General features: G+C 41.0%; 1 protein-coding gene across 4 annotated transcripts in view; it reads left to right on the top strand.

Annotated features, from left to right (window-relative positions):
- The first annotated feature begins 6,586 nt into the window (after positions 1 to 6,586).
- Positions 6,587 to 15,017, top strand: part of TRA2A (transformer 2 alpha homolog) — a 32,084-nt gene continuing 23,653 nt past the window's right edge. For 2 of the 4 annotated variants that reach the window (XM_023512428.1, XM_023512430.1), the window contains exon 1: positions 6,642 to 6,830. In XM_023512428.1, the coding sequence (XP_023368196.1) occupies positions 6,795 to 6,830 (36 nt within the window). In that variant the 5' untranslated portion in view covers positions 6,642 to 6,794. Of the gene's footprint in view, positions 6,831 to 15,017 lie in introns of all 4 variants that reach the window. The other 2 variants (XM_012804380.2, XM_023512429.1) reach the window with 2 other exon arrangements.

Genomic DNA, 15,017 nt, shown 5'->3' with positions numbered 1-15,017 from the left:
AAAAAAAAAAAAAAAAGAAATACATATCATGTTCATAGTTTGGAATAACCAATAGTGTTAAAATGTCTCTTCTACCCAAAGCAATCTACAGATTTAATGCAATCTCCATTAAAATACCAATGTTTTACTTTAAAGATTTTGAAAAAATAATTATATGTTTTGTATGAAACCAGAAAATTATCCTATGCAATTCTATGAAATAAGAATAAATCAGGAGTCATACCCTTGCCAAACTTCAGGTTATACTACAAGTCTATGGTAATCAAAACAGCATGGTACTGGCATAAATATAGGCCTAGATCTCTGGAACAGAATGGAGAATCCACAGATGAAACCAGTCCCTTATAGCCATTTACAGCAAACAAAAGCATTCATTGGGGGAAAAGAATCCCTATTTATAAATGGTGGTGGGAGAACTGTTTAGCCACATGTAAGAGAATGAAACTAGACCCCTACCTCTCACCACTTAACAAAAATTAAGTAGATAAAATCTAAACCTAAAACATGAAAAATAAAAACCCTAGAAGATAATATGGGAAAAACTCTCAATCTTATCAGCCTAGGGAATTTATGAAGAAGACCCCACTAGCAATTGCAGCAACAAAAATAAATATTTTTTTTAATTTTACTTTTTTTTGAGGCAGAGCCTCAAGCTGTCCCCCTGGGTAGAGTGATATGGCATCACAGCTCACAGCAACCTCCAACTCCTGGGCTCAAGCTAGTCTCCTGACTCCGCCTCCCAAGTAGCTGGGACCACAGTTGCCCACCACAACGCCCAGCTATTTTTTGGTTGCAGCTGTCATTGTTGTTTGGCAGGCCTGGGCTGGATTCGAACCCACCACCTTAGGTGTATGTGGCACCTTAGCCACTTGAGCCACAGGTGCTGAGCCAGCAACAAAAATAAATAAATGGGACCTGATCAAGTTAAAAAGTTTTTGCACAGTTAAGGGCACAATCCACAAAGCAAAAAGACAACCTTCCAAATGAGAGGATATTCACATACTGTGAGTCCAGCACAAGGCTTATCCTCAGAATCTATGATACACTCAAGTCTATCAACAAGAAAAAAGCAAACCCCATTAGAAACTAGGGAAGAGACATGAGTAGAAACGTTTCTTATGAGGATAGAAGAACGGCCAATTAAACACTTGAAAAAATGCTCATCATCCTAATTTCCAAAGAAATGCATTTAAAACCAAGTGGAGATAGCACCCAACCCTAATAAGAATGGCCCACTTCACAAGGTCCTAAAGCAGTCATTGCTGGCATGGGCACAGAGAGAAAGGACCACTTGTGCACTGTTGGCGGGACTGCAAACTAGTACAGCCTCTATGGAAAGTACTATGAAGATTCCACAAAGAATCTCTTACTAGGCATTTACCCAGATGAAAAAAAGTCAGTTTACCACAGGGACATTTACACTAGATATTCGTGGCCGCTCAGTTCGCAATCATTAAGATAAGGCAACAACCCGCTGGCACGGTGGTTCATTCATGTAATCCCAGCACTGTGGGAGGCTGAGGAGGGAAAAATTGCTTGAGCTCAGGAGTTTGAGACTTGCCTGAGTGAGAGTGAGACCCCCAACTCCTAAAAAAATGGAAGAACCCATCCAGGCACCACGGTGAACACCTGTAATCCCAGCAGCTTTTGGAGGCTGAGGCAGCGGGATGCCCACAGCCCGAGTCTGAGGTTGCAGTGAGCTATGACGCCACTGCACTCTGCTCAGGGCATAGGGTGGGACTCTGTCTCAACAACAACAATAACAAAAAGCAAAGAAATATAAAAAGAAAAGTGAGGAAATAAAAAAAAAAGATAGGGCAACAACCCAAGTCCCCATCAACACATGAATGGATTAATAAATTGTGGTATATGTATACCATGGAATACTATTCATTCCTAAAAAAAAAAATGAAAATTTTGCATCCTTGGCAACAACCTGGATGGATTTGGAGGACATTCTCTTAAGTACTGGAGAAACAAGCATCACCTGTACTCAATACTAATGTGAAACTGAAAGATTAACAATAACAGGCTTGCATCTGTGCTCAGCGGCTAGGGTGCCAGCCATGTACACCAGAGCTGGCAGGTTCAAATCCAGCCTGGGCCTGCCAAACAATAATGACAACTACAACCAAAAAATAGCTGAGCATTGTGGCGGGCACCTGTAGTCCCAGCTATTTGGGAGGCTGAGGCAAGAGAATCACTTAAGCCCCAGAGTTTGAGGTTGCTGTGAGTTGTGATGCCATAGCGCCCTCTACCCAGGCTTTTCTGTCACAAACAAACAAACAAACAACTAATGTTTCTGTGTCTCAGATTTCCCAACTGACAAAAAGGAAATAATGTACATGCCTCATAGGGTTGGTGTGAAGATTAAATGAATTAATTGTCTGTAAAGTGCTAAGCTTTAGAAAAATACCTAGTATATTGTAAACGCTATATAACTGTTAGGTAAATAAATTTGAGTTTAAAATAAAAAAAAATCTATGTTCACAGAACTAATCTTTGGTATAAATTCTCTGATTTTACTTTTTTTTTTTTTTTGAGACAGAGCCTCAACCTGTCCCCCTGGGTAGAGTGCTGTGGCATCAAAGCTCACAGCAACTTCCAACTCCTGGGCCCAAGCAAGTCTTCTGCCTCAGCCTCCCAAGTAGCTGGGACCACAGGCGCCTGCCACAACACCCGGCTATTTTTTGCTCACAGCAGCCTCTAACTCCTGGGCTTAAATGATCTTCCTGCCTTAGCCTCCAGAATAGCTGAGACTATAGGTACCCACCACAACACTTGGCTAAACTTTCTTTCTTTTTTTTTGGAGGCAGAGTCTCACTCTGTTGACCTTGGTAGAATGCCATGGCATCATAGCTCACAGCAACCTCAAACTCTTGGTTGGGCTCAAGCAATCCTCTTGTCTCAGTCTCCCACGTAACTGGGATTACCGGTGTCTGCTACAATGCTCAGCTATTTTTAGAGATGGGGGTCTCACTTTTGCTCAGTCTGTTCTCTAACTTGTGAGCTCAGGCAATACACCTGCCTCGGCCTCCTAGAGTCCTAGGATTACAGGTGTGAGCCACCTCACCCAACTTAAATTTTCTATTTTTAATAGCGATGGGGTCTGGCTCTTGCTCAGGCTGATCTCAAACTCCTGAGCTCAAGGAAATACCACCACCACCACCACCACGCCTTGGCATCCCAGGGTGTGAGAATCACAGGTGTGGGCCACCCACTGAGCCTGACAATGTCTTTTTTAAACTAGCCTTCTGCATTATGAAATCATGAATATAAACCAATCTGTGTGTTTGCTTTACTTTTATGGAAGAGTTTGTTCAATATCAACACTTTAGTTCTTGGTTAAAATAAACAAATTTTGAGTAACTGAATATTAAACTTGGCTCTGCTCACTTGAGCTCTTTAACTGTATTGTCAGTGGTTTACCTTGAGGCACTGAAGGAGTGTCAGTATAGTTTAAGAGTGTTAATATATTCAAGTTAAAATCCCAATTCTGTCTTGTGCTCCGTGTCTGACTCACCTGGGGGGATTTAGTTTACTACTCTCAACTTTTTTTTTTTTTTTGAGACAGAGTTTTACTTTTGTCACTGTTGGTAGAATACCACAGCATCACAGCTCACAGCAACTTCAAACTCTTGGGCTTAAGGAATTCTCTTCCCTCAGCCTCCCAAGTAGCTGGGACTATAGGTGCATGTCACAGTGCCTGGCTAATTTTGTTTGTTTGTTTTGCCAGCCCGGGGCCAGATTCAAACCCACCAGCACTGGTGCATGTGGCCACCACCCTAACCACTAAGCATGGGCGCCCAGCCTAGTCTCAACTTTTTAAATCTATAAAATGGAGGCATTGAGCTGTGCAGAGTGGTGCATATACCCTTAGGCCCAGCTACTTGAAAGGCAGAGGCAGGAAGATTGAATTAGGTAGGCCTAGGCTATAATGGAAAAATACCAGTTAACTCCTGAAAATTCCTGAGGACTGCAAGCCCTCAACAAAATGGAGTAAGTCTGGTTCACTCCCAAGATAGATGGGAAAGTACTCACTCACTAACTTCTTGCTTGACTAACTCCTGGGCCTGGGAAATGAACTGACTGTCCCAGACTTATCTTTAGACAATACTAGATGGAGAGAATACTGAGACAAAGATGTATGGAGGAAAAGTACTGGAACTAAGATATATAGGAAAATATTAAAACAAAGATGTATTACGTATGGCTAACTAACTGCAAAATTCTACTTTTGTACAATGCTTGCTACCCCCACCCAAATGTACCTGGACAGCCTGCATGCCAACCAGGATGCAGACTAAGCCTTAAAAACCTGACCCCTTAATCACGGGGCTGCTCTCAGAAACCCCATGTTGGGACACTGAGGCAGTTGCCGGCTGGTTCTTCAATAAAGGGACTCTGCTATAAATTCAGCTTGTTTGGCAGTGTGGTCTTTGTGGAACTCCTGGGCGTGACAATTGCTTGAGCTCAGGAGTTCTAGGCTAGCCTGGAATACAGTGAGACCCCATCTCTAAAAATTAAATAAATAAGACACGGTGCATTGGCTCATACCTATAATCCCAGCACTCTGGGAGGCCGAGTTGAGTGGATTGCTTGAGCTCATGAGTTTGAGACCAGCCTGAGAAAGAGCAAGACTCCATCTCTAGAAAATAGCTGGTTGGCAGCCACAGTGACTCATACCTGTAATCCCAGCACTCTGGGATGCTGAGGTGGGTGAATTGCTTAAGCTCACTAGTTCAAGACCAGCCTGAGCAAACTCAAGACCCCTAGCTCTACTAAAAATAGGAAAACTGAGGCAAGAGGATAGCTTGAGCCCAAGAGTTGGAGATTATCGTGAGCTATGACACCACAGCACTCTGCCAGGGAGACAGCTTGAGACTCTGTCTCTAAAAAATTAAAATAAAAGAATAAAAAAAAATAGCTGGGCATTGTGACAAGTGCCTGTAGTCTTAGCTACTAAAGAGGCTGAGGCAAGAGAACCACTTGAGCCCAAAAGTTTGAGGTTGCTGTGTGCTAAGACGCCAGGGTACTCTACTTAGGGCAACAAAGTGAGACTCTCTCTCTAAAAGAAAGAAAAAAAATTAAATAAAGAGGAAAAACTAGAGGCAATAAAATCAACAATTCTTTAGTTTGTGTGAGTAATATATGGGATAAACTATGGAGAATACTTAGTCCAGTGTCTGACATGTCATAAGTACTCAATGGCATTATTACTGCTATATAATTTTGGATGAGGCATTTGGGATTTCTGCCTTGGTAAAACCAAGTAATTAGATTATTTCTCTCTCTCTCTTTCTCTCTCACTCTCTTTTTTCTTTTTGAGAGAGACTCTCACTCAGTCACCCTGGGTAGAGTGCTGTGGCATCATCATAGTTACAGAAACCTCAAAATCTTGGGCTCAAGCAATTCTCTTGCCTCAGTCTCCAAAGGCACACATTACAACACCCAGTTAATTTTTCTATTTTTAGTAGAGATAGAGTCTCACTCTTGCTCAGGCTGTTCTTGAACTCCTTAGCTCAGGAGATCCACCCACTTTGGCCTCCCAGAATGCTAGGATTATAGATGTGAGCCATCACACCCTCCAGATTAGATTATTTCTATGCTGTTTCCATCACTATGGGTGTAACTTCTCCACTTTGATTTACTCTTATGCATACAAAAGGTGCACACTAAAAATGCCTCCTATTTCTACTATCTTTGATTATTCAGGATGCTCTTCTAAATTCCTAGTGACACAGTTGTGAACAAATGGAGCTAACCTCAAATAGTTAGAGGTTGACTGCTAACCCAGACTCCTCACATGCCAAGAGTGAGAGGCTGAACTTGGGGAAAGGAAAGATCACATTTCTCGCAAGATCTGCCTTAAAGATCCATTAAATAAGAAAATACAATAAAACATTATTACATGGATGGTGTAGGTGACATCATGATAAAGGTAGAGATGACATCATGAGGATGATGAAAAAATTGGGAGAGGGAGGTCGGAAGCAGAGAGGGACGTGGGAGGGACTTGGTTTTTTCATCATAATCTTATCTGTGCATGTATTGCTTCTTCATTTCAAAGGGCAAGTGTTGAAATATAATCTAGTCTGCGGGAAAAAAACAAAAGCTTATTACATGTACGATTCCAGTTTTTTCTATTCCTTTTTTTTTATTGAATGGTAACTATGTACATTAATGCACTTCTGGGGCACAGTGTGGGGTTTTCACATGCAATCTGAAATACTTCCATCAAACTGGTCAACACAGCCTTCATGTCATTTTCTCAGTTATTGCTTTAAAACGTTCACATTCTACTCTTGGAAAGATTCACCTGTACCCCAGTTTTTTCTATTCTTATGTCAGAACCTAGTTAAACAATACTTAGAAAGGCTAATGTCAATAAAAGCTCATCTGGTGACTGAAAATCTTCAAAGGGGTTTACGCTTTAGACACCAGCCCGAAGTTTGGAGGTCAACGCTAGGGCGGTGCTTCCACGGCGTCGGGGTAGAACACAAGCCACTCGCGCGCTCTACGCGGAGCCGCCACAAAGCCCCCCGGGGAGGCGTGGCCTCGTGACATCACAGAGACGACCGCCCCCTTTACGTCGCGCACTGAGGAGGCCAGAAGGTTTCTGGCGGCGCCGGCGCCATTTTGCCGGAGCCTGCGACCGAGTGGGAGTGAAGTGGAGCGGCCGTTGTTGCCGACTCTTTCCTCCTCCCCACGGTCCAGTCAGCGGGTTGATTAGGCCCTCGGCCCTCGAGCCGAGACTCGTCTCTTATTTAGTTCTGGGGGAGCGCCTGGCCGACATGAGTGATGTAGAGGAGAACAACTTCGAGGGCAGAGTGAGTACAAAGCCGCGGGAGCCGTCTAGGCGGCGGCCCGATGCTCGGGGTTTCACCGGGACAAGCGCTGTCGGGCGGGGTGGCGGGGAGTCCTGCGAGGGCCCGCGGGGAGCAAGCTCTGGAGCCATCGCGATTGCTTCCTCACATCCCAAGATGGCTTCTGGGTTTTTTTCCTTGCCCCCAAACTACGGATAACATCCCTCCCTCTCTGTCTGGAGGCTGACGGCTAACCTGGACTCCTGAGTCCTAGTCCCTTCCCCCACCCCTTCGGTGTCTCTGCTCCGAGGTGTGGGTCCCGGTCGCGATGGGGCGGGAGGCGGCGGCGGCAGGGAGTTCCCCTCCGGCCGGATAGTGGTAGGTGCTTCCTGCGGTGGCATTTCTGGCGACCCCGCGCACCGTAGAGGGTCTTTGGGTCGAAAGTGTGCGGGGCTGTTTTCCGGGCGGGAGAAGCTGGCGTGGGACTAGCTGGGGCCTGTGTCTCCTTGGCTCTCTATTGCAGTGAGCGGCCGCGTCTCTGTTGGAACCGGCGGCGTTGCGTCTATAAAGGCGAAAGCCTTGAGGTTGAAGGTGGGACGAGCCTAATGAAGTGGTTAGTCAACGACCGCACCGACCCTTAAGCGTTCTTAAGACGAGAGCTGTGAGGGGAAAACTACGCAAGGAGCCCTTTTCCCTTAATGTCCCTTCTACTTTCACTTCAGAATGAATGTGGAAATGCTATAACGCTTTATTTTTCTAATTCCTTCGTGTTGGGTTTTTTCTCTTCATATCTCAACCTCTAATGCTTTTCTTTCCTATGACCTTTCATCTAAAAACTGACCAGTCCTTTACAGGTCTTTATGGTTAAAAAAAAAAAAAAAAGGCATCTTCTATGTTTCTTTAATCTTTCTTATATAACTGAACATATTTCATGGCTCAGTATTTGAAAGTCAGCTTATACTATTCTGTAACTCAAAGGGGTACCTGAAAATTAACAGGCCCTCTTCCATCCTTCAGTAACAAGGGGTCAGAAGGAGGTTTTCATTCTTTGGGATCCGATAAATATAAACATCACAAAGAATAACGTTATCCCCCAGCTTAAATGTACTGGATGGAACATTTGTCAAGGTTTGAGTTATATTTCCAAAGTTACCCTGGTAGTGGGAATGAGTGGAAGTGAGTTTGTGTGAAACCCTGAAAAGAAAACAAAAGCCCCGGGTAACACGTTCCGGCTGCTGTTTGATATTTATTCTAGTCACTAGGGGAAACACTAAAAACAATTGTTAGGATGTGCTGGAGGGAATGATTTTTGTCCGTTTTGGAAGTTCATTATATAAACACCTAGAACCAGGCAGTCAAATTAGAAGGTCATTTTAGGTTTTAGTTCTTCCTGAGGAAAGAGATATAGAGCAATAGGTTAGAAACAAAAAAGCCCCCTCTAACTTCTTTGGATATTTTGGCTCAAATTTGGGGCATAGATATGAATAGTCGAACCTGCCCATTTTTTAAGATGGTATATTGATTTTCCCAGTAGAACTTTATAAAATCATGCCATGAAGGTATTTGGTGATAGTTGTATAAACTACTGTTTGAAAATGATAGGCAGTTATAGGAATAAATTTTACTGTACATTCATCTTTCCTTCAATTAACTTTAATACAGAAATTTTTCTTTTGTTGATATTTATTCTGGTTTAGTTTGTGAGGTGGTGAAGAGCAGTCTACTGCTGGGACCTTGTTACCTTTAGTAATTTGTCATCAAATCAAGGAAAGGAGTTCTAGATATCATCACCTTACCAACCTGAGAAAGTAACACATGAGATTCGTACCCACTTTTAATCTGAAATGTATGTAGGCGTTGGTATTTTATTTACTAGAAATAAAGGGCTGTCTTTTGCGGTCATACCAAATATTTTTTCACAAGTGGTACCCAAGTGTACCCAAGTGTAAGTCTACTCAGTTGATTAAATAATTAATTCTTCCAGTCTTATGTATTATGTCTTTTTAGTTTTGAGGTTTAATTTTTTAGGTTGAAGTAACTGTCTTCATTTGCAATTGGTTAAAGAAAAAATTAGAAGCATGCTAGAAGCTTTTCTGGGGGTGTCCCTTTTTTGTTCTTACCTGCTGATCATAGCCAGAAGGTAAATTTCATATGTATAATACAATTTTGTCCTTACTTTTATGTCTAAGACATCTAATGGCCACTTAGGCTCAAGAAAGGACTTTCAAATGATGATGTTGATGTGTTTAATAGTTAACTAGCCTTCAAAAAATTTTTTTTGACTAAAATTAGGGAAAACCTAGGTTCAAATGTTGGGGTTATGAGAAGTGTTTGTGGAGTTACAAGTAAAGTAAGTACACTGTACTATAGTCTCTCAGGACCATTAATGGAGTTTACAAAAAGCAGTAATCGAAGCTTAATTTTCCATTATAAACTAAAAAGAACTTGAGGAAAGGAAATATAATTGTCTAAATTCTGTTATAAGTAACCCAAGGTGAAACTCAGTGATAGAACATTGGCTGCCTTTTTAGTAAGTGTTCTTGAGGAAGAGGGAACTTGGAGTTTAACCTGAGATGACTGACCCTTCAAATATGAGTAAAAGTAAGTATATAATCAAGTTCTGTATGGTGGAATTAATAAGGAATTCAAAAAATGAAGCTGAGCAGTTTTGTGGGCTAGAAGAACAGGAAGTTTTTTCCTAAGATGTAAACCTTTCACTAGATCTTATTAGGGGAATGGATGAATATTGATTGTGTGGGTATAACAATGAGGTTATGGGGGAATAGTGAAAGATGAACTTTGACTAAATTTGCAGTCAGATAATGGAGAGGTTTCAATGCTGAATTTAGAGAGTTAAATTTAATCCAGTAAACTGAAAGGAGCTATCTATGAATTCTTAATTGTGGAAGGGACGTGATAAAAGCAATGTTAGCAAAAGACCAAGGCAGGGCAGCAGGAAGCACTTACGGAAATTATGGAAAAATCTGGTCTGAACAGGATAGCAGCAGGGTATAAAGAATGAAGGAACTTGGTTGTTGTACCCTCACATCAACCTAAAGTTTAAAAAGTTAAACATGTTGTATGTGATACATACAATTTTATCTGTTAATTAAAAAAAAGAAAGTAAGTAAAAACTTAAAAAGTTAAAAAAAAGAATGAAGCTAAGACTTGCAGGCATAGGAAAACTAAAAAGAATGAATGAAACAATTTAAAAGGGGTTCTAGAGAATAATGGTGCCATTATATAGGTTCATTAAAACAAGCTTTCTTGCCAGCCTGAGCAAGAGTGAGACCCCATCTTTAAAAATAGCCGAGTGTTGGCTCGGCGCCTATAGCTCAACTGGCTAAGGGGCCAGCCAGGTACACCTAAGGTGGCGGGTTCGAATCCCCATCCCGGGCCCACCAAACAACAATGACGGCTGCAACCAAAAAATGGCCAGGCGTTGTGGCTGGTGCCTGTGGTCCCGGCTACTTGGGAGGTAGAGGCAGGAGACTCGCTTGAGCCCAGGAGTTGGAGGTTGCTGTGAGCTGTAATGCCACGGCACTCTACCCAGGGGGATAGCTTGAGGCTCTGTCTCAAAAAAAAAAAAAAAAATAGCCGAGTGTTGTATCGGGTGCTTGTAGTCCCAGCTACTTGGGAGGCTGAGGCAAGAAAGAGTTTTGTTTGAGCCCAAGAGTTTTTTGCTATTAGCTGTGACACCACAGCACTGTACTGGGGGCTACAAAGTGAGACTCTGTCTCAAACAGAACAATTTTCTTGGAACATGTGTATCATGTTAATAAACATTTTAAGTGGAAATGTCATTTGGAGCTAGGAGTGAGGTTGGCACTCTAGAGCTATGGCTTTGCATGTCATCTTCATAGAAATAATGACTTGTTTACTTCATTCAACTTCAACTAAAACAAGGATTTTGATATCTTGTGCCCTTTATAGAAAATAAGGGAATGGGAATTAAGCCTTTCATATCATTTTACTTAATTTCCCCGCTACCTCTAAATTTTTTCAGGCAGTAGCCTAGTGTTTATAACAAAGGCTAATTCATGATTCTTTATTGTTCAGGGGTATATCTTGTAATTTCACAGTTATTTATGCTTTGTGGCACAGTTGAAGAAGAAAGATAATTATTCTCATCTATTTTTCAGGGTTCTGGCTTTCTGAGTAGCTAGAATATTTTCAAGAAACTCCTAAAGTGCCCCTTCTTATTATATGAAGTTTATTAAATGATAAAAGTGAATTTGGAAGTAAAATTTGTGTGAAGATATTTTGACTACCTCATACAAAATCCAGCTTGACAACTGCTCTTTTTTTAAAAAAGGAAAAACTTTTAAATCGGGCTTTAAATTTGTTAATGAAATTTTCAAATAATGTAAGGGATGTTATAGCACTTTAAAAAGACTTATTCAGCTTCTTGAGCAATTTACTTTCCTATATCTTACCCTGTTACAAAAGGGTAAAGTTTCTCTCTTGTAGTAGGGTAGTATTATATGAGAAAGTTGTATGTCCTCAGTTTAATTTCTTTTCCTAAAATTAAGTGCTATAATCTAATTTTAATATTTTTATTGTTTTTCTGTCATTTAAGCAGAGAATTTGTAAACTGAAGAGTACTAATTTGCTCAGTGGAATCTAAGTAGAAGGCAGGATTTTGAAAATGAGCAGTGCATGTAATTATACCCACAGTGTGTAACTAATTTAGAGAGGTCATAGATGGTTATACTTTATACTGTTTCTAAAGTGAGAATAAAGAACCTTGAGATCTAAAAGAATGTCAAGGGATTATAAATATTTAGGGATGAGAGTCATTTAAAATAAAGTCTATAGGCTCGGCGCCTATAGCTCAACCGGCTAAGGCGCCAGCCACGTACACCTAAGGTGGCGGGTTCGAATCCCCAGCCCGGACCCGCCAAAACAACAATGATGGCTGCAACCAAAAAATAGCCGGGCGTTGTGGTGGGCGCCTGTAGTCCCAGCTACTTGGGAGGCGGAGGCAGGAGACTCACTTGAGCCCAGGAGTTGGAGGTTGCTGTGAGCTGTAATGCCACGGCACTCTACCCTGGGGGACAGCTTGAGGCTCTGTCTCAAAAAAAAAAAAAATAAATAAAGTCTATAGGCTTAATTTTGTAAATGAACTTTTTTTTTTGCTTGCAGTATAACTCAAGTAGGCTAACAAGTATGAAATGGCATGATAATCAGCATAGTGGTTTCCTAGCACTTTCCTGATGAGTGAAAACTTTCTCCTTAATAGTATATTGGGTACTCAGGCATCAAATAACTAACCTTGGGGCCTTTGTAAAAGGTGTATATTCACATACTCAGTGAATTAATACTGATTGTTATTTGTTCGTATTTTCTAGTAGATTTAGCAGAACAGTAGAGCAGGGAAAATGGTACCAATCAGATGAGGAAAAGATTGTAAACACTATAGAATATTATAGAGAAGGATAAAAGGAAGTGTAGTTTTCCTTTTAAAATTTACTTTCATATATAATTGTGCATAATCCTTATTGTCAGATATTATTCAGTAAAGGTATGAGTGACTAAGCCTGACTGACTGATAGGTAGAAGAAAGATAATACTTTTCCTTGAAACAAGGGCCCTGTCATCTTACCCAAGATTCTGAAGTACTCTGACATCAGAAGATGAGAACATAAACAGAGACTGCTGTAACAGGTTCTTAGTAGTTTAGTTGCTGTTAATCAGCTTTTAATATAGCTAAACCATTTTAGTCCTTAAAAACAAACAATTGTTACATGATTTTTTTTGCTTGTATATGTATAAGTACAGTTACTAAATCAATTTCTTTGTGATAAAAGTTCCCAAAATTATTCCACACTTTAGAAAATACACAGACATAGAGTATTATAATATCTTTGAGCCTTTGCAGACAGAAATCAGTTTAATCTCATTCATTGAGGTATGGCCTCAAAGGAAAGAAAATTAGAGTGCCCCAAAGGTTGCAATACATAGGAAAATTATCAACTCATATTTTATATTTTTAGTATTTTATATATCAACACATAATAGAAATAAAAACTTTTCAATGAATGTTCTGTGAATAAAGGTACCTTTAGCTATAATTTCCCATTTCCCTATGTACGAATGGCGACCTTTGGGACACTTGGGGTATTGTTTAAAATTAGCTAATATCACCAATTGGTATTTTCTTTTTTAAGGGTTGCTCTAATAGCAGTTAACAGTTAAGAGACTGAAAGTGTTTGTAAAAGAAGTTCCCTATAAGGGAGGCGCCCATAGTTCAGTGGGAAGGGTTCTGGCCACATACACCCAGGCTGGGTTGGAACAATGACAACTGCAACAAGAAAATAGCTGGGCATTGTGGCAGGCACCTGTAGTCCTAGCTACTTAGGAGGCTGAGGCAGGAGAATCGCTTAAGCTCAAGAGTTTGAGGTTGCTGCGAGCTGTGACGGCATAGCACTCTACCCAGGGCAACAGCTTGAGACTCTGTCTCCAAAAAAAAAAATTGTCCTATCATACCCAGAAGGAAGGAAGCAGAAATTTTTCTGTAGATTGAAATTGAGTAAAGACAAAGTTTCTTGCACATCCTTTAAAAATGAACTTCTTGGTTCGGCGCCTATGGCTCAGATGGCTAAGTCACCAGCCACATACACCTAAGGTGGCAGTTCGAATCCAGCTAGGCCTGCCAAAAAATCCAGCCCGGCCAGCTCCAACCAAAAAAATGGCCGAGTGTTGTGGCGGGCGCCTGTGGTCCCAGCTACTTGGGAGGCTGAGGCAGGAGACTTGCTTGAATCCAAGGAGTTGGAGGTTGCTGTGAGCTGTGATGTCATGGCACTCTACCCAGGGGGATAGCTTGAGGCTCTGTCTCAAAAACAAAAGAATGAACTTCTTAGTACACCAAATATTACAAGATGCTTGGGTAATTTAAGTACATTTCTCCCCACTTTGGAGATAGATGATTTACCTAAATACATTAGTATATTTTGATGGAAATAAAGTATTTAGGAAAATATATTTTGAGTAAATTTGCTTTACTCATACTATTTATAACCATACTCATAAACTTGTATGTGTAAATTTGGCACTATTACCTGGCATAGAATTTTCTTGGCCTTATTATTAGAATGGGCTACGGTGTAGCATTTATATTAGTTTATGTGTTTAATGGGTATTAGGTACTAAGAATGTATATTGTGTTGGTTTTTTTTTCTAACTATGATATAATAGGCCTTAGTCAAAGACTGCAGTTGGGTGGCACCTGTAGCTTAAGTGGCTAAGGAGCCAGCGACATACACCAGAGCTGGTGGGTTTGAATCTGGCCTGGGTCTGCCAAACACTGACAACAACTACAACCAAAAAATAGCCAGGCATTGTGGCAAGTGCCTATAGTCCCAGATCCTTGGTAGACTGAGGCAAGAGAATTGATAGCTTAAGCCCATGAGTTGGAGGTTGCTGTGAGCTGTGATGCCATAGCACTCTACCCAGGGTGATAGCTTGAGGCTCTGTCTTCAAAGAAAAAAGGAAAGACTGCAATTATAGATTGTTGTAGGAATTGTTCTACAACTTGTGCATATATAGAAAACCACCTTTTTTTCTGATTAAAAGAACAGTACATGGTTATTGTAGTTATTTACAATGTGTAAAATACACAGAAAGCTGGTTTTTGGATATCTTATATTGGATATACTATAATAGTTTCTTAGAATTCATAGTTAGCATCTTCCTTTTTATTTTTGGCTATATCCTTCACCTACCACCAGAGGTATCTTGATAATAAAGAGTAGTTAAAAACGAAGTAGTAGATAAACACCAGAACAAAAATCTGTTTAAGCAGGTTGTGTTGTGCTTCACTTCAGGTTTATAACATATAAGGTAGCCTGGAGAACTACTTAAGATTTCTTTTAAAAATTTGTAATATGGGCTGGTCGAGGTGACTCACGCCTGTAATCCTAGCACTCTGGGAGCCAACACTGGTGGATTGCTTCAGTTCAGGAGTTCCAGAACAGCCTGAACCGGAGTGAAACCTTGTTTCTAAAAAGAGCCAGGCATTGTGGCAGGTACCTGCAGTCTCAGCTACTTGGGAGGCTGAGGCAAGAGGATCGCTTGAGCCCAAGAGTTTGAGGTTGCTGTGAGCTATGATAGTACGGCACTCAACCCCAGGTGACTAAGTGAGACTATGTCAAAAACAAAATCTGCAATACAAGTTATTGAATAATGGCCTGTTTCAACTAGGCAACATGT

The sequence above is a fragment of the Otolemur garnettii genome, unplaced genomic scaffold, assembly GCF_000181295.1.
Source record: "Otolemur garnettii isolate 467f Iridium unplaced genomic scaffold, OtoGar3 scaffold00028, whole genome shotgun sequence".
In the NCBI taxonomy this organism is placed as follows: Eukaryota; Metazoa; Chordata; class Mammalia; order Primates; family Galagidae; genus Otolemur; species Otolemur garnettii.
The sequence above is the reverse complement of the archived record's forward strand: the minus strand, read 5'-3'. Positions and strand labels throughout refer to the sequence as shown.